Raw genomic sequence first — 27,305 nt, forward strand, 5'->3', positions numbered from 1 at the left:
AGATGAATGTTTGGTAATGGGACGTACCTCCCCCCTCCCACACACTCACACTGATGCACACACCCAAGGAGAAATTTTGGGAGCCAACTATTGACACTGTTCTTTGCTCAGAATTCCTTGAATTTTTTCTCAGAAACCCTGCTTCAGATTTTTAAGAGAAAATGCATTGGCTGTTCTTTGGGGAAAATGGTTAAAAAGAGAAATTGCTGAAAGGAAAAACTATAGTAACACTGTTTTTGTCGAGTATGCCTGTACACTGTTTGTATGGGGGTGAGAGAGGAAGACGACGGCAGCGAATACGTTCCTTTCGTTGAAGAGGAACTCTGTGTCAGACATATCCCTGATGGTTCATCCCGTCGAACCAGTATTTCCAGGGGTTATTACCTACCAGGGAGGATTCTACAACCGACACAATTAAGACTGGTGGGACAGCCAAGAGGAGGTGGTTGAGCACAGCGGCTCTCCGCCGGGCTGGTTTGCTCTGACTCTGCGCCACCCGTGCAACGCTCTCTCCTTTATTGCAAGTCATTAACTCCTCCGTGGCATTGCCTAGTGTTGCAGCTCGATTCTGGGCAGTCTTTAAGTTTTGTCTTCCATCACTTATGAAGCTTGGTGTATTCTAGTGTTCAAGCCTCAAGCAAGCTGTGTGTTGACTGTGTTATTATAGTGGCTAATGGGACCAGGATACACTTCTTCATCCCCTCCCTTGCACCCAATTCCATTGAAAAGACACAACTGACTAATCTAACTACCAAAGAAAATACATGTGAAAGGGCATTTAAAAAAAAAAAACCTTTGGTAGCCTTCACCATTCAGTGTAGAGAACGTGGGAGGTCACCATCTTTGAACAGTGACAGATATCCAAGACCACGGCAATACAGCCCGGAAAACCCACAACAACCATAGTGACAGATATTATTTTGCTAATCTCTCTTACAGCAGTGCAATTCTAAAGAGTTATACCCTTCTAAGCCTATTGACTTCAATGGGTTTAGAAAGTGGAATCTTGGTGTCTAATCCAACGTGTTCGAAGTTAAACAATCCACAGAAGATGTTTCCAGTACTGGTATGACAAAAGAAAACAGGTTCATAATTTATGCAGTCTCTAAAAATTGGTACCATATATTGGCTAACAAAATAATTAATATGTGATTTTATTTTAACAAATAAGTGATCAAACTACTCCATTCAATCTATATTCTTTTATTTACACTGTATTATTTTAATCACTGGTTACTCTTACTGTATTTTCTGTAGTTTTATAAGTTAATGGTTTTGTTATGTTTGTGATCAAATTCAGAAATAACTGCTTTTGTCTTACCTTTTTAAAGAGTGAAGTCTAATTAAAATACAGTAAGACCACAACAGATCATGTGGGGAGAGGAACTGCTTGAAGCAAACGCATTCCCTTTCAGGCCAAAAAGGATTAAAAACAACACCCCTAACACCTCAAAGTGAAGAAACCAGAGAGATTTAGAAACAAAATTCTCACAAAAACCTATTTCTTTATTGCCTCATTTATAGTTCATCTTTGTCCCAAATGGGGACCTGTGACACCTCCTCTCCTCCATTTTATCCTCACAACAACCCTATGATGTAGGCCAGTGAACTTCCATAGCGGAGTGGGGATTCAAATCTGGGTCTCCCCGATCCTAGTCCACCGACACTCTAACCACTACACCAGACAGGCTTTTTTTATCCCTCAAAGAGCATACCGATTATGTCTGGGATCCCCCTCCCTATGCCCTGTGTTAACAGTCAGATAAGAGATGAAGGTTCTCCTCAATTCTTGTGTATATGGTGCCCAACTCAGATCGCAACTGGGGCACATGTGGGGAAGGGTAAATCCCCTTCTCTTTTCCCAACATGCACTGCTTTCCTGACCTGAAATGATCCCAGGGATACTATCTGGCCCATTGGGCCAAACATCCTGTGAAGGAAGCTTGATTCTTGAAAGCAAGCTTGGCAGCAGCCCTTCCAACAAACAAGGAGATCATGTACTCAGGTCATGTGATTTAGCAATGGGCGACATATTTAGTGCCTAACAAAGTGTTGCTCTTTAATAGCCTATCACAAGCTTCCTGATGCTGTGTATTGGCCAACGTTGCAAGGTTCTTCTCAGCAGTGTTAGCCTGAGGTGGATGCTCTCCGCATATAGGTTTTCGTAAACGTGAGTGTTTAATTGGGTTTAAGGGTCTCCTTTGACATCTGGAAACTTCGTTGGTCTTTAAGGTGCTACCGGGCTCGCACCTTGTTCAGCTTCTGCAGACCGAGACGGCTCTGCACACCTGAAACTGGCCTTTTGGAGAAACCCACAGCGCAGATAGGTGGAGACCCTAGATCCAAATGTTGTTGTAAGAGGTTTGTTGGCAGATACTAAATTTGTGAATCCACATACACCTGCTTTAAGCAATACGTTTGTTACTACTGCTCAACTTTCAAGTAGTAACAAATAAATCAAGTCTGCTCCAAACGCTTTGGGATTTGCAGTTTGGAAACTGAAAAGATCATCCTGACAGATGAAGAGCAGACACCGAAAATTTGGAAGCCGTTTGTGTTTTACAGATGCGGGACTTATCTCAAGGGTTGTTATGGCTTTTTGCTGGCTGCAAGGAAGATTTGCCGATGAAGACTGAGGCGTTCTCTCGCACACGTAAGAGCTGTTTCTTTACTGTATCTCTGCTCCGGAAGAACAGAGATCGGTAGGATGTTTAGTTTCCAAGAATATGATGGTTTTCTTCAGTCTTTTCCAGTAAGCCTCTTGGGGAAGGGACTGCTTTCTTTTGCTTATGTTAGCCTGTAAAATAACAAGTACACGGATGGTTCTATATACAATCCCAATTGTGTTTTCGGCATTATCTCCCAGAGGGAAAAAAAAGAGGGGCTAACAGAGAACTTGCACAAATAATCAAAATATTAATGACAAGCAAAACGTACCAACAGTAGGACACCAGAATCCAATGATAAAAAAGCAGTAAGATGAAGTGGCCACTGATTGGGTGAGAAGTTAAACGGAAAAGAGTGTTAAGGTGGAAAGCTTAAAAGTCCTGATTAGGAAGGCTTCACCTTTATGTGCTCAGTTTTAAACATTTTCGGGCACGGGAGACCTTATATTGGGCCAAAAAGATACAGGATTGTATGAAAAGGCTTAGAAAAACAGAATTTGGAATAATTAACATAAGAATGATAGTTAAAATCATGAGCACAAAAGGCCACCACAAATGAAGCTAAGCAAGGGAACAGGGCATCTATGACCTTCACATCTGAATCCTTGCCACTGGTAGAGATTTTTATTTAAATGTAAATATATGGGCAGGGAGACAAATCTCTGCTTTTCTTCACTGGGCATTTCAAGTTGCAGACCACTGGGGGATGGGAAAAGATTCTGAGTTGATATTTATCAATAACGCTTCTATAACTCTTTTGAGAATAACTCCACCTTGTTAAATAAAGTTTAAGCCCAAGCTGAGAGCCGATTCTCTTTTCTTACTTCCCAGCAGAAGAGCAATGTTCAAGTCCAGCAGCACCTTAAAGATGAATGAGATTTCCCAGGATAGAAGCTTTAGAAATCCAAGCTCCCTTCATCAAATACAAGAAGGAATGGCGATCCCTACATTTTGCATTGTACCTTTACATCCTTGCGACTCCCTTCTTCGCAACATGCCTTCCCCCCTTCTGACTTGGAATATAAGGGCTCAGGGGTCGCCATTCCTACTTGTACCTGATGAAGGGAGCTTGAGTCACGAAAGCTTATACCCTGGAGAATCTCATTGGTCTTTAAGATGCTACTGGACTTGAATCTTGCTCATGTAATAGGTGAGTCACAAGGATTTCTCATCTCAAATGTCCACAGAGCTTTGTGGTTACAGGAATGGAACCTGAGTGCATCTATCTTGTTGACGGGTATTGTTTCTCTTATGGATAATACCACTGAGTCCTTCCAACCACATGTACATCATCGGTAAGCTGGGACCTCCCAGCTTGGCCCTCACACCTCAAACAGCCTTCTGGCTATTGAAAAAAAATCTCTGAAAGTCCAGGTATTTTGCACATCCAATTGTTGGGAGGCAGGCAAGGTGAATGAAAGCTGGTAGGTCATCTGGGTGACAAACCAAATCTTTGGAAATACCACCTTATAAAAAGGCCTACTAGCTCCATAACTTAGGACAGTGCACAGCAGGTAGTGTACTGCGCAGCCATATAAGGCAGCAACTTGACTCCAAGGGGAATATTAAGGCAGAGGAAGGTGTCATCCCCAGCTCAGCTGTTCTATGAAGTGGACTCCTTTACTCCCAATATTGCGAGAGTCTACCTTTCATTCCTAGGGAGGGGAGAGAAAAGTACATTTTGGTGATGATAATGAACATGAGCAATGGGCATCTTAAAAACTATCAACCTTTTACTCCACCAGAAGCTTCTGTGCACAAGACCCCACTTTGCCAGGCACACTGAGTGTATCTTCACTATGCGATCATTTTATACCAGTGTATGATGGTGGGGCTGGGGGGGGGACCCTCACGCTGAACAGCAGGGTTATGGAGCTAGGAAATACAAGAAGCAAAGGGTGAAATATAAGTATGTAAACTTCAGGTCTAATCAGGAAAAATGCAGAGACCATTCACTCGCGCTAAGCTAGTTAACACCTGTAATGGTTCGGGAGTCTTTCTTCAAGATTTGGGGGAGAGGAGAGGCTGCGGGGGTGGGGGAGGGTGGAAGGGGAGAGGTGAAGATGGGGCCAAAGGTAGGTGGGAGAGAAGGAGAGAGGCTATGGGGGACAGGGAAGAGAAAGAAGAAATGGCAGGAGAGGGGGAAATGAGATACAACCTGACTTGCAGGTCCCCACTTGTAATTTAAATAATTTAATATTTATACCCCACTTTTCTGTTCTATCCCCCTCCATTCTCACATTGCAACTTCAAATGTCAGATTTGAATCCAATTGTTCTTTTATGTAGGAAGTGACTTCTTTGCCCTACGTAGAGCAGAAGGGCATTATTGACACATGATGGCACAGGACTGCACTGCACTCTGCCTGCCAGATGATGCCTGCTGTACTTTGGCTTTCATATACTTCAGAAATCCTTGGAGAATGGGCAAGTGGATGAGCTCAAGATGATGTAGCTAAGGAGTTCTGGTGAGGAGGTCAAGGAAGGCAGACGCTCAGCAAGTGAGCTGAGAGACAGCACAGCTATCTTGCCATAGTGGGAGAGTTTCCACTCTGCTATCTGCCTGGATCAAAGGACAGAGCTTATCCCATCTGCATTCCAAAGATTGCTTGGGGGGGGGGTGTTATTGCTGAGACAGAGGTTTTGGCATTGATCCCTGCCTTGGCGGTCGGAATCGGGGAAAGCTATCATCACTCAGAGCTGTGCTGAAGCCGATTAATGGACACTAAACTTTCCGCTCCTCGTTTCTTGAAGTTAGAAGGCACTAATTAATTTAAAACAAAGAGAGATTTTCTCCAAGACAATGAGACAACATCCTTTAGGGAGAGACCTTTTTTTCAGGAGACTATAAAAGACATTTGAATAAATCTTTCTTTTCCAACTTCTTGGAAGATTTATAGACCTGGAAAGTAAAAAGTCTAAGTATTGATTTTTTCTTTAAGATTTATTAATGTGGATTTGGACATTTTTAGGGGGAAAGTACATTTGCAATTAAAAGCACTGCTTAGAAAAGGAAAAGTGAAACTGAGAAACTCCTGTTGTTTTGGCTATCGAGGATAAGACACCTGGGCTCTGTGAATGTTTTCTCTGGTTGCTATGGCAACAGGACTTGAGATTGTTGCTATAGTAAAAGGAAACAACTTTCTGGCTGGAGAATTTTAGACGTCCACTGCCACCCTGGGACACCTTCTGGCAATTATAGAAATAATTACAAAGTATGACCACTGCCAAAAAAACTCACCGTGGATCTTTAGATTTTCCAGAAATGGAACAATTTCAGAAATATTTTCAGCAAATGGCTGATAAGTTGGGAAAGAATTTGGGGGGCAAAATGGACTCTCTTGAAAAACAAATTGATAAAAGAATTGTTACTTTGAGAGACCAAATGACAGAACAAGTTCAAAAATTGGACCAATCTATGAAACATGTCTCTGCAGAAGTGAATCAAATCAATGAGAATGTTGGAATAATAGAAAACAAAGTAGACTCTCATGATATACAGATTGAAAAACAACTGGGTAACTTGGCACTGTTAGAATTGCGAGAAAAAGAATTTACTTTGAGGTTTAGATCCATCCCAGAAGAAGATGGTGAGGACACTGTAGATAAAATGACTCTGGCCCTGGTGGAGTTTTTGGATTGAGACCAGGATGCAATGCAAATGGAAACTGATCAAGTATATAGAATCAACTCTAAATTTGCTAAAACGAGGAAGCTCCCAAGGGATGCACTGGTCTACTTTGTAAGAAGAAGAGTGAAGGAGCAAATTTTACAACAGCATTAGATCACAAAATTAATAATTGGTGGTGCCCAGATTATTGTCTTGAAAGAAATCCCCATTCGATTTTTGTGCAAACGCAAGGATTATAGCTTCCTGGTGGAAAAGTTAATACAGAAAAAATATTGCTTTTCGATGGGATACCCCAGAGGGTGTGATTTTTACATTTCAAGGACAATGATTTAAGCTGAACTCGGTACATAAAGCCAGAGACTTTCTGGAAAAATATAAATTTGGATGACATCCCAACAAAAAGTTAAACAGAAGCATCAACAAGGCAATAATTGGAGCAGAGGGAGGAGGAGGAGGAGGTAGGGGCTCATATGTAACTTTGGTTTTCCTTTTTTTTAACCTTCCCATATATTTATCTCTGATTCCCCCCCCCTTTTTATTAACTTTAAAAATCTCATGGCCATTATAGATTACAAAAGTTTAACATGGAACATTAATGGGGCAAATTCAGCCCAAAAAAGGAAGATATGACTTTGAGCAATCTAAATCTGAATTTGAAATTGCCCTTTCTACAAATGATGAACATGTTATTTCTAAAATGTGTAAAAACTTTTGTTGAGGTTTGAAACAGAAGAAGAGCAGGTAAAAGAATGTATGATAAAATGGGCAAAAATTTTTGGACATGGCATTAATGGAGCAATGGGGAAATATGTGGTCAAGGGGGTTGAAATTTACACTAAGTTCTAGCATCAAAGAAAATTTTTACAAGATGATGTATCGTTGGTATATGCCTCCTGAAAAATTGGCTAGAATGTATAAGGGTGCTTCAAAAGTATGTTGGAAATGTGCTAAACAAGAAGGGACATTTTATCATATGTAGTGGACATGTAAGAAAGCAAAGAGTTTCTGGTTGCAGATACAATCACTGATTCAGAAGATTCTGAAGACTAGAATCCAGTTGAAATCAGAGATTTTTTTGTTGGGAATAATGGACAGCCAGTTGGAAAAAAGCTTTGGAACTTTGTTTTTATATTTTATCACATGCACAAAAGTGGAAAACTCCAATATTGTCTACAGTGGAAGAATGGTGGACAAAAGTTTTGGAGTTTGTATCAATGGCAAAACTTACTTCATTGATTAGAGAAAGGACATTAGTTAATATTTTGACTGAATGGAAACCGTTTATAGACTTTTTACATGAAATGGATAATAAAAGATTTGATATCTGGATTTATGGATTAAGAGTTATGAACAATGGAAAAAAGAGGGCTCTTATGTTTAATTTATAATGAGACGTTAGTAACGATACGTATTTGTTGCGGAGAAATCGGAACTCAACCTGTATTTTAGTTTTTAGGGTCTTTTTGTTTTGTTTTATGTACTGTTAATGTCTTTCTTTTAGAACGTTGTGTTTTTCTTATCTTCTATGTTTATTGTTTATAACTTTTGTGTTATTGTTTATAGTGTATAGTTTAAATAAAGAAAATGAAATTAAAAAAACAGATGGTGCAGCTGATAAGAGTTAAGCCCAGTAATAATATTGCATGGCTGTTCGTGGGGACAAAGCTGAAGTCTGGGTTTGCTGCAAGATCTGGCCATTCGATTTGTGACTCTGCTGTTGTCTCTGTGTTGGTGACAGGAAAATTTACCCTCCTTGCGTGACCCTGGGCAGCCTTGCCTCCACAAACGCACAGAAAGGCACTTACATGTTGGGGACCTCTCTACCATATGCTCGATCCCCTCCTGCACATAGTGAAGAACAGTTTATGATTAAAACTGTCAGGGGGAAGCACACTTTTTCAAAAACCACACTGTACTTCAGTCAGCACAGAACTGCAAATGAATGACTGGAACTAGTGTAGTTTACAATGCAAACCAAAGCTGTTACACCCTTCTAAAGCTCATTGACTTCAGTGGACTTTGAAGGGAGTAGCTGTGTTAGGATTGAACTGTGAGTGGCTCAGAGAAATGCCAAGTGCAGCTTACTTTTTAGCTACCAGTTCACTAGATGATATGAGGCAAGCTGCTATTGTCTTAGCCTACAATACGTGGACCACAATTTTGGCCTATTTTACAGGCTCATTTGAAGACTGCAGTAGTGATGCCCAACCTGGGGGCACATGGAGTTTTTGCAAGGGGTCTGTGAGTTCATATGCACCCCAAATATCATTCTGATCACTTTGTCATTATGTGTTTTTCAATCAACAGATACTAACAGTACAATTAATATCCTGTGTTGGGGAGGTGGATCTGTGAAATCGAGGTTAAACAGGTCTGCATGCTCAAAATGTTGGGAAGCACCAGATTACAGCATTTTGAATATTCAAAATCAGTATGCAAATATTATGCATTGTTGTTATTATCAACATCTACACTGAACATTTTTGCTATGCTTACAATTGCTGCGGAATGCTCTCCTTTTCTCTAGTTTCATCATTTTAAATATGGTATTTTTAACTGGCTATGAAGTTCCAAGTCCAGTTATGCAGTTCACGCCACACAATGCATTTGAAATAAACTGCCTGTTTCTAAACATCATTAACTGCCATGAGCAGCGGTATCTGGAATGGGCCAAAATCCAAATAAAAATATGACTCATAGGCCAACCCTGTGCAGAATTATTCCAGCCTAAACCTACTGAAATAAATGGGTTTAGACTGGAGTAACTTTGCATAGAATTGCACTGTGAATGCCTTGTAAGAGCAGGCCCCATCTACCTACTTGATGCGTGCGATCTTTTGGCTTTTAGGTACTTCAGAAATCATATTCAACAGATCTGGAGGCAGTGATTCGGGGAATATAATTCAGATTTCTTAAAAGGCAAATCTAGACTGAAACAGATAGATGGACAGAATTGTGACATATTAGATAGGGAAGGAAAAGGCAATCCAGTTGGATTAGGAAGATAAACTGGTAATGATAGTACAGTTCAAGAAGCTTGAAACTTGTCCAGAATATGCTGCAAGAAAAATAATGGGGTTTCCTGGTACATAAAGCATATATTTCATCATTTGGCTGCGTGGGCAGTGGTGGAGCAGTTCAGTGGCTCAGAAACGTTGGAAGCCATGGCTTCTGACCCAAAAGCTCTGTTCCTGTTTCAGATGACTGGGGAAAGGCAGCCGTTGTTTAGTGGTAAGAATAGGAAATTCTATATGCTGAGCAGTACTAAAATCTCTGGACATCTTTTGAAACCAGATCCTGACATTTAGAATTAGTAGAGATTCTGGGAGTTTTCCTAACTGTTAACATTACCGTAAAATATCCGATGTCCTGAAACTGTAGTCCAATGGCATATTTTCCAGTAAATATGTTCTTGATTGGAGGTGACAAGGCTCATGACTATCATTTCCACAGAGGGCAATCTCAACTCCCCTCTGTCTGGAGAGGGGGGGGGGCTGTTGGCCATGTGACCATTTTTGTGGAGGGAGATTTAAACTTTAAAAAACTCCCCCCTTGTTCCAGCTGACCCAACGCGACCTCATTGTGCAGTCCTGAGTTCGGGTCCTGAGTCCCACCACCTCTTTCCCCAGAAAAAAAGCCCCGGAGACGCTCCACCAGGGCCTGCCTCGAAGACACCCCGGCGCCTCCTGTTGCTACGCAACACCACAGCCAGGCTCCTCTCTGGGCTCACACCGCTCCAGCTCGGGGTCAAGGGCTCAGCAGGCCCCATTCGAAGCGCTGGTTGCGAAGCCCTCGCAGGCCCGCGGCCCCCGCACTTACCGCGGCCCCGCTCCCTGCAGCGGCCGCCTCCAGCCCGCCTCTTCCCCGGGCCCCGTCCCTGAGGGCCGGCTGGGCGGCTGCGGCGACCTCGCGGGCCTCGGGAGCGGCCTCCGGCAGGAGGTGCCTTCGCGGGCTACACCGGGGGAGGCGCAGGCGGCGCCTGGTTCCCGCAGCGGCGGCGGCCGGGCTCGGGGCCCTTGAAGCGGGGCCGCTTTGGCCCCGGGGCCCGGCGCCTCCGCCGGCTTGCGCGTTTGGTAACGGGGCCGTCGAAGGACCCTCCTCAGCCCACCCCGCCCCGCCCCGGCCGCCCCCATCGAGGCCTACGGCAGGGAGCCCGGCCGGCGCTGACGGGGCCACGCCCCGCGGGCACGCGCCCGGCTCTCCGCCCTCGCGGAATGGAGGCGAGCGAGGGGAGGCCGCGAACCTGCCTCAAGAGAGGGTCCAATCGAGAAAACGCTACTGCGCTGAGCCGTCTCGGCCTCCATAGGTTCGCGAAGCAGCCTCCGTCTGCGCCGCCACTACAAATCCCAGCAGCCCTTCCCCGCGCACGCGCCTTCCAGCCCCGCGTCCGCCGTGCCAAGAGCCGGCGCAGGCGCAGTGCGCCACGGGCCTGGTCCGCGGAGTAAGGCGGGCCGCGATTGGCCGCCGCGAGGACGGGGGCGGCGGAGTGTGTGCGGCGCAGTGACGGAAGGAGCGGGCAAATGGCGGCGAGATGGTCCAGGGCCCTGCGCACCCCGCCGCCGCAGTAGTCGCTCCCGTCCCGGCGCGCAGGAGGCGGCGGCGCAGGCGGAGGCGCAGGAGGCGGCGGCGGCTGTGAGGACTCGGCGCCTGAGGCCGGGCGCAGGGCGCGGGGCCCGGCAGGCGCGGAGGGCGGCCGGGGGCGTCGCCCGCAGGGCCGAGGGCAGGAAGGGGCGAGCGGCCGGGCGGGCCCCGGAGAGGGCCGCTCCCCCCCCCCCGGCTGGCGCCTGCCCCCCCGCCCGGGCCTGGCTGAGGTGAGCCCGGGCAGGCCGCGGAAGGCGGAAGGGAGAGAGGGAGGGAGGGCGGGCGGGCGGGCGGGCAGGCCGGGAGGCGCCTCGACGGGGCCGGGAGCGGCTGGGGCGGGAGGCTGCGGGGAGGCCCCTCACGCGGGGCCAGAGGCCCCTCCGCCGCCCGGGGAGCGGCCTTGCCAGCGCCCTCCGCCCGGCTCGGGCCTCCGGGGAGGCGGGCGGGCGGGCGGCGCGGCCTGGTGGGTGGCTGGGAGACTGGGGCGCGGGGGGGGGGAGGGGATTTCTCCCGTCTGTGGGCCTGCCCCCCTCCCCCCGCCACGCAGGCCCCGGATGATGGGGGGGACACGCGTTGCCCCCCTCCCCGGAAACGTCCCTTCGGGGCCGGCGCAGCCGTGGGAGGGCGGCTCCGCTCGGGGCTCGGCGGGGCTCCTTGGCCTGGCGGGCGGGGGGCGCCCCCTTCGCTTCCCTTCCCGGCCCCGGGCAGCCCCGTCCCGTCCGGAAGCGGCCCGGGCCGCCTCTCCCCCCCCCCGCCCCCCGCACGCAGGCGCGCTGCCTGGGAAGGGCGATGACGGCGGCGCCTCCCCCCCCTCCCCGCGCGGCTTCCCTTTGGGGCGGCCGCCCTGCTGCTGCTGCTGCGCTTCCCTTTGGGCAGGGAAGGGCAGCCGGGGAGACGGGCCCGTCGTCCCCCGGCAAGGCGTGGAAGGGATGGTCGAGGCGCCTGCGGGAGGGACGCCTCTTCTCGGAAGGGCTAAGCGGGCAAGGCGCACGTCAGAAGTCTGCCAAGCAGGGTTACTAGTGCAGGCAGCAAACTGGCAGAGCGATCCCGAGGAGTTATTCCTGTCCAAGCCGGTTGGTTCCATGGGCTGAGACTGGAGTCCCTCTGGTTAGGAGAGCTCTCGAAGTTCTTTGGCTCTTCTCCCCCCGCCCCCCCCCCCCGCCCCAATGCATCAAGTTCAGTATTTTGTTGGTAATGTGAAAAGGACTAGGCTGTAAAGTAGGTGGTAAAAGTGAGATATTCCAAGGTGGCTCTAATAGAGAAAAGAAGTGCTTAATTGTTGCAGTTTAAATTTAGTGAGGTTTATTCTCAACTCTTGGCAAGGTACTTTGGCTTTTAGAATGTGTTTAATCTGATATAGGTCTTCAGACTTACTGCAGTGTTTGGCGTTTCTAAAATGTTCCGAATGTAGTGACATTAAACAACACCATTACATGCAAAGCTTATAAACATCTTTCCTGATATTTCTTAGTGTTTTTTAAAAGATGCTGTTTTGGAATTGAGGTGTGCTGACTGGCTGTAAACTTCACTTGGCGAATAATGTTTTCTATAAATGGTTATGCTTTGGAATGGTAAGTCGCGTTGATGCAAGTGGGAGTTCTTCAAAGCAGGTGTCTTGCCTCTTCTGCCAGCCTCCTGTAGTACAGTTGCACGTAAGGTCACATGTTACTGAGATTATCTGTTTTATTTTGCAATTTTAATGAGTTAATGTGTTTAAGTAAAGATGGCTATGTTCGCTTCGCTAATATTTGTGTGCAGTTGTCAAATAATCGTAAATTAGCTTGAAACAGTTAACATGTTAATAGCTTAAAAACAAAACCATTTCTATGGCGACCTAAATTAATGACTCTGGAATTGCTTTCTTGTAACCTGTGACACCTGCCACTAACAAACTTCAACCTACTCTTGATTATGGAGACACTCAGATTTGGAGTACTCAGAGTACTGGATGCAGCATACCAAGGTTTTTTGTTAGGGATGCTGTTCACAAGCTCTATCTGGTGAAAAGTCTGGTCTTCTCTTCACAATCCAGCAACAGTTAAATCATATTTTGTAATGTCTAGACTTCTAACAACTATAATAAACACTACTTTGTGGTTGTTTTGCGAAACTGTGGCTTGATTTATATTGTATGTGGCTTATTGGAAACAACTTTGAGTCTCTGACATGGTGTGATACAAACAAGAAGAAATAAATTTCTGCCAACAGTGTCTGAAATGCGAGGAGAGACTTTACAATGGAAAGACAACCTACCATCATGTGCATGATGAACCAAAACAGCCCTTTTTAAGCATCCTAAGTACTTTGAAGTGTAGTGTCCTAAATTTGAAAGGAGGCCAAAATATAATAAATGCAATACATTTTTCAGTATTGGCTCATCTGCACAATAGTTGTCTTGAATAGACACATTGAAATTTCTGTTCTTTCGTTTTTAGCCGAATGGTGTTCAGCTCTTAGGAGGGTTAGTGTTTTCTTCATCACTCCCCTTCCCTTCTTCCCATTGGGGACCCAAAGCAGTTTCCATTGTTCTCTTCCTCTCCTCCATTTTATTACAAGAACCTTGTGAGGTAGGTTAGGCTGAGAATGTGTGGCTGGCCCCCGGGACACTCAGCAAACTTTCACTGACTCTTAAACTATGAGTTGTCTTTCAATAGTGGGGTATGACTCAGACAGGTGAGTTATAGTATGGAATAACTTGGCAGGTAGATTCTGAAATGTAAATAAGTGGGTACTAGATCAAATCAGACCTGAATTTTCCCTAGAAGCTAAAATGACAAAACTAAGGTTAAGGATATCGTGCTTGGGTCACATCATGAGAAGACAAGATTCTCTGGAAAAGTCAATAATGCTAGGAAAAGTGGAAGGCAGCAGGAAAAGAGGAAGATCTAAAACAAGATGGCTTGACTCAATAAAAGAACCCACGTCCTCCAGTTTGCAGGATCTGAGCAAGTCTGTTAATGATAGGACGTTTGGGAGGTCTTTCCTTCATAGGGTCGCCATAGTTTGGAGGCGACGTGACGGCACATAACACACACAGATCCTGAAAACTGCAATAAATTTAGAAGTGGGTTCTAGTTCAAAAAGTTTGAAGTCCCCTGTCCTAGGGTGATCAGAGAGGCTTTTGACAGTTCATAGCTGAATTCTGAGAAATATTTTTTGTGTGTTTGGTTTCTGTGACTTGAGGATGCAAGGTTTTTAATCTGTTAATGAGGTCTAGAAATGGTTGGTCGACCTTTGTTGATTTCATGTGTCTGCTAAAGTATTCACTGCTTATTGCTAAATCCATATTAAATAATAGTTCTCCCTGCCCTTTACTCCAGCATCTGACTCGGTCAGTGCTTGCTGTCCAAACAGTCCCATCTCTTCGGAGGTAATAGCCGTAATTCAGAATGCTGATACTGCTCCTGATTTCAGTGATCATTGGTAAGCTAATTCCCTTTGACAGCTACTAACAAAGTGTCTGAGTATCTTAGCACTTGTGGATCACTGCAGAACCAGTGTAACCCATTTTGAAATAGATCCAGAGGAGTTGGCCGTGTTAGTCTGTAGTAGCAAAATCAAAAAGAGTCCAGTAGCACCTTTAAGACTAACCAATTTTATTGTAGCATAAGCTTTCGAGAATCACGTTGTCTGCATCTCCATATCAAAGGAGTTGTTTACATCCCCCCTCTCCTCCCCCCCTTCCCCCCCTCTCCTCCTCTATATTTGGCCAGTTTCCTTCTGCCCTCCATGCATCTGACGAAGAGAACGTGATTCTCGAAAGCTTATGCTACAATAAAATTGGTCAGTCTTAAAGGTGCTACTGGACTCTTTTCCATTTTGAAATAACTCCTTCAGAATTTTGTTATCTGGTTTTTGTCTCGTAAATCTTGTAAGCGATGGGAAATGCTTCGGTGCCTGAAAAGTGTTTAGAGGTTGTCTTATCCATCTGTTCTTGGAGTACAGCAGTCAGCACACCTTGCCTGTCTTCTAGATAATAGTAAAGAGTGCGATGGATTGATTGTCTTCCTTTACTAGCTGCCTATGGTGCTCTTCTATTAGGAGTACCTCTATAATGAGGGCAAGATTACAGCTGTTGTTCAGTCCACAGGGAAAAGAAACCCACATTGTCCATGATGACAAAAGTTTTGTGTAGTTGCAACAGCAGGGTGAGGGAGCCTCTGATGCCAGACAGTATCACAGCGGCAGCCCCTGAGCGCCAGTGTGGCCAGAGGTGGAAGAAACCTTTCCCTCTCCATCCGTGGTTAGTGGATTTTCAGATATGGGTGTGGAACCATTCGAGATTCAGTGCCGCTTGAACCAGACGTCTTCTAAAATGAATATTGTTGATAGTACACCTGAAGTATTTATGTACAGGAAGTATTTATACAGTACTTGGTCAAGGTAGGCTCATTCCAGAATATCTGAACTGTTTCTGGATATAGGAACTGAACTTAAAATGTTTCATTTTCTGCTCGTGCTTGCTCTTTGTGGTCATGTGCCACATGACTAGTTGCTGTTTTAGCCACTGCTAAATTTGGCTGAAAAGCTTCTGATTGTATTGTTTAATGTATTAAGATGGTATTCTAAAGGATTTTTTTTCTTTTACAGAGAATATGAAAGAGGTGTCAAAATGACATCCAGATTTGGAAAGACATATAGCAGGAAAGGGGGTAATGGCAGTTCAAAATTTGATGAAGTTTTTTCCAACAAACGGACCACTCTTAGTACAAAATGGGGAGAAACTACTTTTATGGCCAAGCTGGGACAGAAGAGGCCCAACATCAAGCCGGACATTTCTGAAATTCCTAAAAAACCCAAAATAGAAGAAGAAGCAATAGAAGATCCATTTGGATTTGATAGTGATGAAGAATCTCTACCGGTATCTTCAAAGAATATTTCGCAGACTAAAAGTTCATGTCAGCTGGAATCCATTGAAGCTTCTCAGTCTGGAGACTTCTCTTCTGTACTTGAATCTAACAGCAAAGTTACTCAGTCAGTCAGCGAAGAGGCTTTGTCCAGCAAATGTGTATCTTTTGATAATGCTGCACATGGCTTAAAAGAGAATATCCCTAACAGAAGTTTGGAGGAGGGTGACATCAAAAGCAGCAGCGCAAGAATTATAATTGCAGGTATGTTGGAGTAATACTGTTCAGAATTAATGTTTTAGGTTTGCCTTGCAGCTGGCCACATAATACTTCTTCCCAGATTTGGTAGCATTCCCGACATGTTGCTTCAATTGCTCTCTCTATTTAATGGGGACGGAGAGAAGACTTGGGAACTGTTCATATTTGCATGTGGGGTTGCTGGATAACATTTGTCTTCACTTTAGCAGCTAGATGAAATGGCTAGCTTGCCAAAATCAAAGTAGTATGTAATATTTTTATACGTTAAAAATTAATGGGTTTCTACAGCAGGAAATAACAAAACATGGTCATTATTTATTGAATGCCCAAATCAGTTAAGTATGTTACAAATGAATCCTATGCAACGGTGCTGTGCAATGAGTGAGAAGAAATAGAACTTGCCTCAGTCTTATAAAATGTAGTATATTTCACACGGACTTCCCAGTTGACGGATTTTTGTAGCCTCTACAACTAACTGATGGATTTAAAATGAGACTGTCAAACCTCTGTGATGACTGCCTTTCTGTGTGTTGGCCACTGAAAGACAAACACATGAACACTGATGATAAAAACATTCTTGCAAATATATGTGTGCTTTGGGTCCTGGCATTCTGAAGTTATGCTGACCTGGGTAGTCCGGAGAAGCCCAATCTCGGCAGGTCTCAGAAGCTAAGCGAGTAGGCCTTAGTTAGTAGTTGGATGGGAGACCTTAAAGGAAGACAAGATTGCTGTGCAGAGTCTGGCAGTGACAATCCACCGCTGTTAGTCTCTTGCCTTGAAAACCCCAACAGGGGTCACCCTAAATCAGCTATGACTTGACAGCACTTCTTACCACCACCGCTTTGAAGTTCCCACTATCAGAAGACGGCTTGCGCAGAAGTCTGGGAGTGTGGAATACTGTTGTTTTTATTTACTAGCACTTTCAATTTTAATAGACAAAAGTTAGAGTTTAGGAGGAATGGCCATGTATATAATTCCCTCTCACAGTAATACACCAGAACTAAAATGGCCCACATAGTAAATATGGGTACCTTTAATTGGAAGTTGCACGAATGAAAATTTCCTCTCACTAGTCAGTCTATTAAACTTTTCAATGTATTACCAATTAAAAGTTACATTGCTAATAGTTTAGGCTAGGGTACTAGAATCATAGAGTTGGAAGGGGCCATACAGACCATCTAGTCCAACCCCCTGCCCAGTGCAGGATCAGCCTAAAGCATCTCTGACAAGTATTCATCCATACTACCTGAGGCCTGTGTAAAGTGACCTGCATCCTGAACTTACGAACTGTTGCAGGTTACCTGCAATAACTTTTATGAAAATAAAATGTACATTGAGAGGTTTCAGCTGAACCTGGTGACAATGCGGTCTCTGAATAACCCCCAAGAACTACTCTCCTAACTGATAATCTTTAAGTTAGTTTATCTCCGGGCTTGACAAATCCTAGGCACTAGGTAGTGCCTAGAAATTTCATTGTGACGCTGGTATTTTTAGCAGTGTGTCTCAGCAATCCTCAGACAGCGAATCATTTTACGTCAGTAGTTTTGCCATATGGAGTAATGTGCGTTTTTGACATTGTTTGAAGAGGTCAGGAAAGCGCCAATTCTTGCTCAACAAACTGCAAAACTGAATTATTCGGGGTGGGGTGGGTTCTTAACACAAGTAATATGCCTATATATGTTAACTTCCCTCTGTTCAGTGGTGGGAGATTAGTTCATTTCTTAACAAGTTGTTTTCTGTACTAGTTCCAATATTCAGTTAAGTAGAGTTTTTTAAAGCAATAATGGAATGATCCGAAGTAGTGGGGAACTGGTGCTAGGGACAGACCTCATCCCTTTGCTGTGATGACAGCCAAGGCTATGCCTATATTTATTTATATGCAACATTCGTGTCATAGCTTTAATAAAATCATGAGACGAGTTAAGAATTTGGTTTTATTATAGCAATAATTAGAAGATACCAAGTGGTGGGACCTGCAAGGACTTGGGGGGGGGTGTCTCATTTTCCTCTCCCCCACCATATCCTCTTTCCCTTCCCTGCCCCCTCCCCAAACCTCTCCCCTTTTCCTGGTTCCCAGTCTTTCCCTCCGCCTTTGTCTGCTCCCGTATCCCCCTTTCCACCCCAAGTAGCTTCCCCCAGTTGTGTCCCAGTTGCACGGTGCTGACTGAGCCAGGCCCAGTTACTTGGTGGGGAACCTGCAAGGACTTTTCTGAGGTGCTTCACTTTCCCCTACATCCCTTTCCACACACGATTTTCTCTTTCCCTCCTGGCAGCCTCCATAGGCTCACCTTTCCCTGGGTTCTTCTCTCGTTCAAATCTACTAAACAGTGTGCCTCCCCCCCCATCTTTATCTTTATTTACTAATTCATTTATATATTGCCATTCTTCACAGTGGGTCCCAAAGCAGCTTATATCGTGTCTATTGCCTGCATATTATCCCCACAACAACCCTGAGAGGTAGGCTAGTCTGAGACTGGCCCAAAGTCACCCACTGAGCTTCCATGGCAGAGTTGTGATTCGGACCTGGGTCCCCTACATCCTACTCTGAAACTCTAACCACTACACTATATTTGCGGGGGGGTGGGTGGGGGCTGCAGCTGAGCAAGTAGCAAACAGCCAGTCCTGGGTGAGTCATGCATGTCATGTGGTATCAAGCCACCTAGTGGTTGCCGAAGGACCTGGCCCTCGTGAGTCCTCCCTCAAAGGCCCAGACAGTCCGAGAAAGGGCCCTGCCCCCTCCCTCCTGCCTTGTCCTAATGAAAACCAAGGCCGGAATATTGACTTAATTGTTAGTTGGTGCCTAGCAACAGCCACTGAGGGCATCTGGTTGAAGTCACAGGAGCTTTTATGCACCCTTGTATAAGATTTCTCGGCTGCTCTCAGTTTAAAATCTCTGTAGCGGCAGAAGCACCGATGGAAAATGGAGGGTTGGATTTTGCCCTTCCTTCTGCTGTTGACAGTTGGCGATCAACTGCAAAGCCATGATGAAAAAATAGAGAACCAGCTTTCCTAGACCTTCCCTTTGATGCTGATGGCTTAGCCCCCCCCCCCTTAATCCATTCTATGAATGCTTGTACAGATGGTACCAGCACCTCTAGAGACTAGAAACTGTGCAAGTTAGTTTGCATAGTATAAGATGTGGGGAAAGCAGAAATGTACATCGGTTTTCTACTTTCTCTGCTGTAGAATGAAAAGTTGGACTTGTGTATCCCCAACTTGAAGAGCTCTAGTGATTGCCTGAGACCCCGATATCTAATCTATATATAATATTTATAACATATAATTTAGTATATTGCTGTTGAAACAGGGAAATAAGTCATCTCACTAACTTGTGCTTTTACTGTCCGTGGTTTGCATAACGTGCAGCAGATTCGTATAAGATTGCAATAGTACACCTCTGCTTAACTCCTGTCTTTATTTTTACATAGCTATTTTACATTGCTATTTTTGAAAATATTAAATTTAAAAGTTGGGCAAGAGATTTCATGTATAATGGGATACAAGTGTTGGGTGACTATCACAGGGCCATAACTGCTCATTAGCCAAACCCACCTGCTCAAGAATAGACGGTAAACATGATTTGTTTTTCTGAAGCCTCTGGTGTGCTTAAATGAAATCCCATAGAGCAATACTCAACTGGATTCTTTAATACTTGGAAAAAATAACAAGCGTTTCTTGACTAGACACATGCATTTTAATGGCTTTATAATGTAATTTTATTATGTATGTTTTAATTTGTTAGCTGCCTTGGTGGCCTGTGTGAGGGCAGAATGGTGGGATATAAATTTTGTTAAATAAAACCCATGGACAATCAGAAATCACGTGATCAGTCTCGATACCACGCTTCCAAGTTGTGACCCAAGATACTGTTTGTTACTTTAGATACGTACCTAAATACACGGGGCACTTGAGGAAGGCAGCGTGATGCTTTCCCAGAAGTGGAGAGTAAGTTTCGGGCAGCTCTTGAATAACTTCTGCGGTTTTGAGAGTGTCGAGGCAGTGAAGTCAAGATAGCTTTATTGCATCCGCATGATTATAACCAGCACTGATGATGTGAATGAAGTTTTTAAAGTACAGTTTCCATGTGATCGTTATGCTTCGTAGAGGTCTACCGTAGGAATGTGAGTCGTGGATAAACGGCTGCCCTGACGCCCGTCACTAGAGGATGAACAAGACTGCTGGCTCTGGGAACAGCTGATGCAGTCACTGGAAGACGGGCCTTTCTCAGACATCACGTTCCGTTTTTGCAGTCGCTACGCAGAACTCTGCTTAGACTGATCTTAGAGGAAGAAATGCTATAGAACGTGCCTTTGCCTTTAAGAGCCTTCCGGTCACTCTGGCAAGGCTCTTCTGCATGCAGTGCTGTGTTGCAATTGAGTAGAATTACTGAACCGGACGCTTGAACTTTGTTTTAAGTGATGTTTGACTCGAAAGCCTGGAGGTTTTTGTTGGAGTCTAAGATGCTGTTGTCCTCAGATTTTGTTCTAGATACTTTAGGCAAGCTACTGTTTAGTATGCAGTTTGGAGAAAATGTCATGTAAGTGCCAGCTACCAACAGCTGCTTGCTTTAGGACACAGCACTTCCCCAAAATTTGATCTAGAAGGTTCTGAAACCTCGGTGTGGTTGAGAACTGTGACTGTAGTAGGCTTGCCTGCAGCCTGTTTACCCAAGTCCAGGGTCAAGCATTGTCCTCCCCGCTGGCGTCTGCTGACCTCTTGGTGGAGTCTTCAGGTTGTTGGTGTCAGCGATTCTTGTTTCACTGAAACTGTTGATGATTTGAATTCTGGAGCAACGGTGAAGGGCTCCATAATTGTTAAGCATGTAAAGTCCCCAGTGGGGAGAAAAGGGGGGTACAAATATCTAAATAAGATACTAATGTACTGCCTAGGTTTCTTGCAAGTTTAAATTGTGATGTTACTCTGCTCAAATACAAATGTGTAGCTGTTGCCTTTGTTGTGCAAAGCAGCCGGAGTCAGGAAGTTGGCCCTGCATGCGGATCAGAATAGCCAGTTTTTAAGCTACTTTCAAGCAAGTTGGAGGGAGGGGGAAGATGGTTGTGTGTCACGTAGCAGGGGCTGAGGCTCAGCGGAGGATCCTCTGCCTTGCACGCAGAAGATCCCGTGTCCAGTCCCCGGCATCTCCAGTTAAAAGGATCAGGCAGTATGTGATGGGAAGGACCTATGCCTGAGACCCTGGAGAGCCGCTGCCAGTCTAAGTAGACAATACTGACCTTGATGGACCTGTGGTCTTATCCTAAAAATAAATAAATAAATAAAATTATCCTACTATATAAAAGGCTAACTGTATTCCTGCCAACTCACTTCCTACCCTGGTGTGCCTCCAGAGGGCGCTGCTGTGGAGGGAGACCCAGGTGAGGCAGGCCATGCCTCCAGAGAGCACGGCGCAGTGGGAAACCCAGGCCGGGATCAGGCATGGAGCAAGTGGCAATGTCTGCCACCCACCTTCACCTAGCGGGGATCAGGAGCAGAACAGGCGGCGATGTCCACTCTCCTCTTCATCCAGGGGATCAGGAGCGGTGCAGGCATCAGTGACCCTCCCTTGACCCATCCGAGATCAGTCACGGAGGAGGAGGCAATGCCCACCTGCCCACACTCCTTTTTCTAGACCCTGTTGTATTTTTTCCCACAGTGGCCTTTGTTACTAGTTCAGTATACTAGTTCAGCTTCACGTGTGCTTTACTCAGCTACCTCTCTCTCAGGTTACCTGAAAGTAAATCCAGGATTCCCTGCCTGGTCTCCTGGCTGCTGCTTTTATTTGACATTGACTGCCAGCCTTCTCCAAAGCCACCCATTCTGGCAAAGTGGGAGTGTAAAACTAAGCAGTTGAGTGTTATTTCTTGACACGGCCAGCTGTGAGGTATAATGGTTGCGCGTTGACTGTCTTCACACACTTAATGAACGTATGTGCGGATTGTTGTTTTAATATGCAACTTAAACTGATTTAAGTCATATATTAAGATACTACTCCTGCACTTCATTGTCTTCATGAGGGAGTGTCACCACCTGTATTAACCATTAGGGAGCGACGGATGATTAATGCTAGTTGCCTTCCATTAATAGTTGAAGGAGCTCGTCAGTGTTCTGCTCCGCCCATGCTGGGCTGGTGGTTCTCTCATCACTGAAGCAGCAGCTGATAATCTTCCTTTTGTAAAAATGGACAAATCCCCCCCGCTCTGATATTTTTATGACGGGCAGAAGTGAGTCTGTCTGTTCTGGGGAGCTACCACTAGCACAGGGTGCAGCTGGTGTGAAGTGGGTATAAGCTGGCAAGCATGGCTGGAGATTTTTCTTAGCACTATCCTGTTTGCTCCTCGAGTGAGAGAGGATGGTTAATAGGAGTCTGCTGCTACATGTACTTCATATAAAAAGAAGTCTTTTTCCTGATAACTACCATATGTAGTGGTAGTGTTGATTGCATCCCTTCCTTCATGCATGCAGTCAGGTGCGATTCAGTTGCATGAGGTTAAAATTTGGTAAAGCTTTTAGGGTTACAACAAAGACATAAAAATCTTCCTCTGAACTCTTTGTAAGATGGTGAATAACTTACTATTCTTTGTCTGTCAGGCCTACCAAATGGTGAGGTTTTATAGCTTTAAAATCTACTACAGGGTGCCTGTTTCTCCAGAGCACATGTGCAGCGTTTCCCACTGAAACCAAGTGTGCTTGTGGGAGACGGCACCTCTTACCCTCAGTTTCACTTTTGCCGCCAACTGAAGAGATTCTTTAGTGTTCTGTCTTCCCTTTAGTAGGCCTTGATTTTCACGTTGGGAATCCATCTGAAAGAAAAAGAGCAAGTATGGCTGAAAAAGCCTTGTTTAAAAGATGTGCTCTGTGCGCAACTAAGATGATGAGGATGGACAGTGACTCCATATGCCTCAACTGTGCAACTAAGATGACAGGAACGGACGGTCACTCCATATGCTTCAAGTGCCTTGGGGAGGAACATAATGCCACGGCATGTGGCCATTGCCAAAAATTTACCCCAAAGGCGAGGCCTGAGAGAGCAATGAGGCTCAAGGCACTTCTATGGGAACGGGTCCTCACAGCTTTTGCTACCCCCTCAATTAACGCAGCAAAATTCTCCGCTCTTGTGTAGCTCTCTGGTCACCTGACTTCTGGCCCAGCTCTGATGTTGAGCGCAAAATCAACCAGTTAAGACCAACATCTGTTGGTTTCATCTTCCACTTTGGCCCCAACCTCTTCAGATCCAATAATTTCGAATCAGAGTTGAGAGAAGCATCTGACTCCAGAGACTCAAAGTCTCAAGGACATTCCTGAGTGTCATTGAACAACATCGAGGTCACCCAGCAGTTTGGAAACAATGGCGGTGCACTCCTCTGTTCATAAGACATCAAAGGAATGGTTGGAATTGACCAAGATCGTATCCATGTCCTCAGACCTGAGATCTTCGGATCTGTCGAGGGCTGCACCTGACGGGGTGAGTCAGGCTCTAGCAGAGTTCTTGGAACGTTCCAGGAAGAAAGCCAAATCTAAGGCACACCTCTCCCCTAAAGGGAAGCAGATGGCCAAATAGTTGGAGTCAAAGACCAACGAACCTCCCAAAGTCATTGTGATGGACAAACCTCACACCCTATCAATTTATTCGAGATCTCCATCATCACATTCATCCACAGAGGAGTGTGAGCAAGCTGAGCCACCTCCATCCTCATTTCACTGGACCAGTGCTCAAGATACCAGACAACCTTGCTGTTCCCATGCATGCCAATCATAGTTCCAGCACGCACCACCTTCTCGTTATGGAACTGACACCAGTGAACCCTACTGTGCTCATTCCATTGTATCAACCTTTGGGGTTTTTTAACAAAGGGTTATAGATCCCAATATGAAATACCCATGTCCTCCATGTCCTATCACCTGTCAGAATCTGAATAGGAGCACTACCAACAGGACAAAAGCCCAAGCCCTCTGTCCAACCCTTCACTGGATGAGGGCATAATGGGGACAGGATCCACTTTTCCAATGGATGACTTCTGCTTGGACACCAAACAGCTGGTGCAAATGGCCAAATCTCTTGACATCGAGATATTGTCTGTGGACCCTAAACTGAAGGATAAAATCCGTCAGCACCTCTATTCCAGAAACCCCACTAATGTGGCATTTTTTATTATAGAATATTTCGTAGAACTGTTAAATACAATCTATAAGAAACCTGTCTCTGTTTGCCTCTAAGAAATCAGAGAGCCTCTACAGAACTAGAGAGGACATTTCTTCCATTTCTTTTTACACATCCTCCACCCTCCTCCTTGGTAATAGAGGAAATGCAAACCAGACAGCGCCAGGGCCCTCACTCTATGTCCTCTGACAAAGAGAGCAGAAAGTTGGGTAGCCTGGGTAGAAAAATATATTCTTCTGCAGCCTTGAACATCAAGATAGCCAATTACACAGCTATTATGGGGGTGTACCAAGTGTTCCTATGGAACCAAATGAACACCTTCATAGTTCAGTTACCAGAGGATAAAAAGACCCTGGCAAAAGTTGTTAGCGAAAAGGCGTTAAAACTTTCCAAGCAGTAGATCAATGCTCGGAGAAACACAGCTGATTCATCTGCGCGGGCACTGGCTTCGGCCATTGTTTTAAGACGGCACGCCTGGCTACCAACTACCACCTTGCCAGTTGAAACGTGTGGCAAAGCAGAAGATCTCCCCTTTGACAGACAGACTTTATTCTCAACAAAGATGGATGAATATCTTTCGCAAAAAAGGAAAGACAGGCAGACTTCCCGGTCAAACGGAGTGCTGCCACCCATACAAGAACCCACTCAAAGATACCCATATCGCCAGCAACAATCATAAAGGAGCAGGTCGTACCACTTCCAACCATACCAACAGCAGTATCCTCTTTATAGACAAAACCAACCCTATCAGGGCCAATACCAGCACAGGCAGTCTCACACTAGATCACCAGGGACGTCAGACTCCCTTGGGGAAAGAACCCCAGAACCAACATAAACAATTCTGGCTATGTTCTGGACAGTCAGTAGTGTTTGGAGATAGGCTGGCTAGTTATATCCCAGTTTGGAAAAAAGTTACTACAGATTCATGGGTTTTGAAAATTAATACAAGTTGGTTATGGAATTGAATTTCACTGTTCTCCGACTTAGAGCTTCCCTCATTTATCTCAACATACTTTCTCTGAAGGGTTGCATTCTGAATTAGTAGTCCTACCAAAGAAAGGGGCCATACAGGAGGTACCGATACCTGTTCCGTTTTTGTTTTGCGTTAGATCCATTTTAGACCTTAGAGGTCTCAATAAGTTTATCTACATTTGCAAGTTCAGAATGGTAACAGTGAATATGGTATTGCATCTTGTACCCCATCACTCTTGGTTTGTGGTACTGGACTTAAAGGATGCCTACTTTCCTATTTCTAGTCACTCATCTCATAGAACATCCCTACACTTTACCTGTAATGGTAAAGTTTTTCAGTATCAGATGTTACTTTTTGGGCTAGCTACAAAACATAGAGTTTTTACTAAGTGCATGGCTGTGATGGTAAGCTCATCTGAGAACTTTAGGATGTTCTGTTTATCCTTATTTAGACAATTGGTTGATTTAAGAAACTTGAAGGGAACTGCTGCAGGAGCAAGTTACACTGGTGATTGACATGTGCCAAATCTTGGATTTGGTGATAAATTTCAAAACAGTCTGTTCTCACACCCTCAAGGGGCCATGCTTGATAGCAGAGCAAATAAGGCCTTCCTCCCTGTGGAAAGGGCATATAAAATAAAGAGTGTTTTACTAAGTGCAGGTTTCAGTCAGCATTAGCCATTCAGACCTTTTTGGGTTTTATGGCTGCTACTACAGCTGTAACACCTATGGCCCAGTTAAACATGTGCACATCACAACTTTGGTTCCTTTTGGTGCACAATTCAATTACACAATCACAAGACAAGAGATACACATTACCCAGAGTAGTTATTAAATCCCTAGCTTTGTGGGCACACTGTTGGCAAGTGTGGAGTTTGGCTCATCAAGTAGAAGTAATCAGTATCTACTGAAGCTTCCACATCAGGTTGGGGTACTGGCTGTGGCTCTCTCTACACATGGGAAGTGGCTGCAAGAGGAAAAGAAGACATGTTCTTGAGTTGTGAGTGGTACGTCATGCACTCATCTCCTTTGCAGATATCATAAAAAGAAGGTTCAGACCCTGATGGACAATTATACTACCATGTTCTATGTGAACAAGCAAGGGGCCATAATATTCAAACTACTATGCAAAGAAGCCATAACCACTTGGTAATGGGTGATAAAACAGGGCTTAACCATTCAGGCAGTACACATCACTGGCACTACCAACGTAATTGCTGATAGACTGAGCAGACTTCCATCAGAAAATCACGACTGGTCAATAAAAACACCTACTTGGGACAAGTATTTCATCAGTGGGAATTCCCAGTGGTGGACCTGTTTGCCAAGGAAGGGAATCAGAAAGTCCCCGCTTTGTTCTGTGGGAGCATAGTCTGGACAGGTCACCTTTTCTACGCCTTCCCCCCCAATTCCCCTAATTGCCCAGATGGTCAGCAAAATACAGAGAAAAACCAGATATTATTGTAATAACACCCTTCTGGTCCAGACAGCTTTGGTTTAATCATCTAATGCACTTATCTAAGGGCTCACTGTTTCATTTCACCTCAGACCCAGATCTACTCAGCAATCACGGAGTCTGGTATCATGATGTACCCAGACTAAAACTGACAGCATGATTGATTGTACAAGGGGAAAACTCTTTGACAAAGTAGCAGAAATTATCCTTAATGCAAGGAAAGAAAACACTAGTAAATCCTATGCCTTCAAGTGGGAACGATTTTTCACGTGGGCCAGAGAGAGCTGAATCCACTTGATTGCTCTCTATCCCAAATCCTAGAGTTTCTTCTTTCATTGAAGCAGGAGGGTCTCGATCTCATCCATTAAAGTTTATCTGGCAGCTATATCTGCCTTTCGCCCGCCTATAGATAGGAGAACTGTCTTTTCTCATAATATATCCAGATTGTTCCTGAAAGGTCTACAAAATTGATTTCCCCCAATCAAAGAGATCGTAGCCCAATGGTCACTGCAACTGGTGTTATCCAAACTTACTTTGCCTCCATTTGAGCCATTAGCTGCTTGTCATCTGAACTGGCTATCCCTAAAGGGGGTGTTTCTTGAAGCTGTAACTTCAAGTAGAAGAGTGAATTTCCAGCGCTATGCTCTGACCCTCCCATTTCTCAAAGTGTGCCAAGGGAAAGTGGTACTTAGAACCAGTCTGAAGTTCAGACCCAAGATAGTGACCCAATTCCACTTATC

General features: G+C 44.9%; 1 protein-coding gene across 2 annotated transcripts in view; it reads left to right on the forward strand.

Annotated features, from left to right (window-relative positions):
• The first annotated feature begins 10,809 nt into the window (after nt 1-10,809).
• Nucleotides 10,810-27,305, forward strand: part of WAPL (WAPL cohesin release factor) — a 54,877-nt gene continuing 38,381 nt past the window's right edge. The window contains exons 1-2 of one of the 2 annotated variants that reach the window (XM_054982576.1): nt 10,810-11,107; nt 15,468-15,988. In XM_054982576.1, the coding sequence (XP_054838551.1) occupies nt 15,490-15,988 (499 nt within the window). In that variant the 5' untranslated portion in view covers nt 10,810-11,107; nt 15,468-15,489. The remainder of the gene's footprint in view (nt 11,108-15,467; nt 15,989-27,305) is intronic. The other variant, XM_054982577.1, reaches the window with a different exon arrangement.

Source organism: Eublepharis macularius, chromosome 6 (assembly GCF_028583425.1).
Source record: "Eublepharis macularius isolate TG4126 chromosome 6, MPM_Emac_v1.0, whole genome shotgun sequence".
In the NCBI taxonomy this organism is placed as follows: Eukaryota; Metazoa; Chordata; class Lepidosauria; order Squamata; family Eublepharidae; genus Eublepharis; species Eublepharis macularius.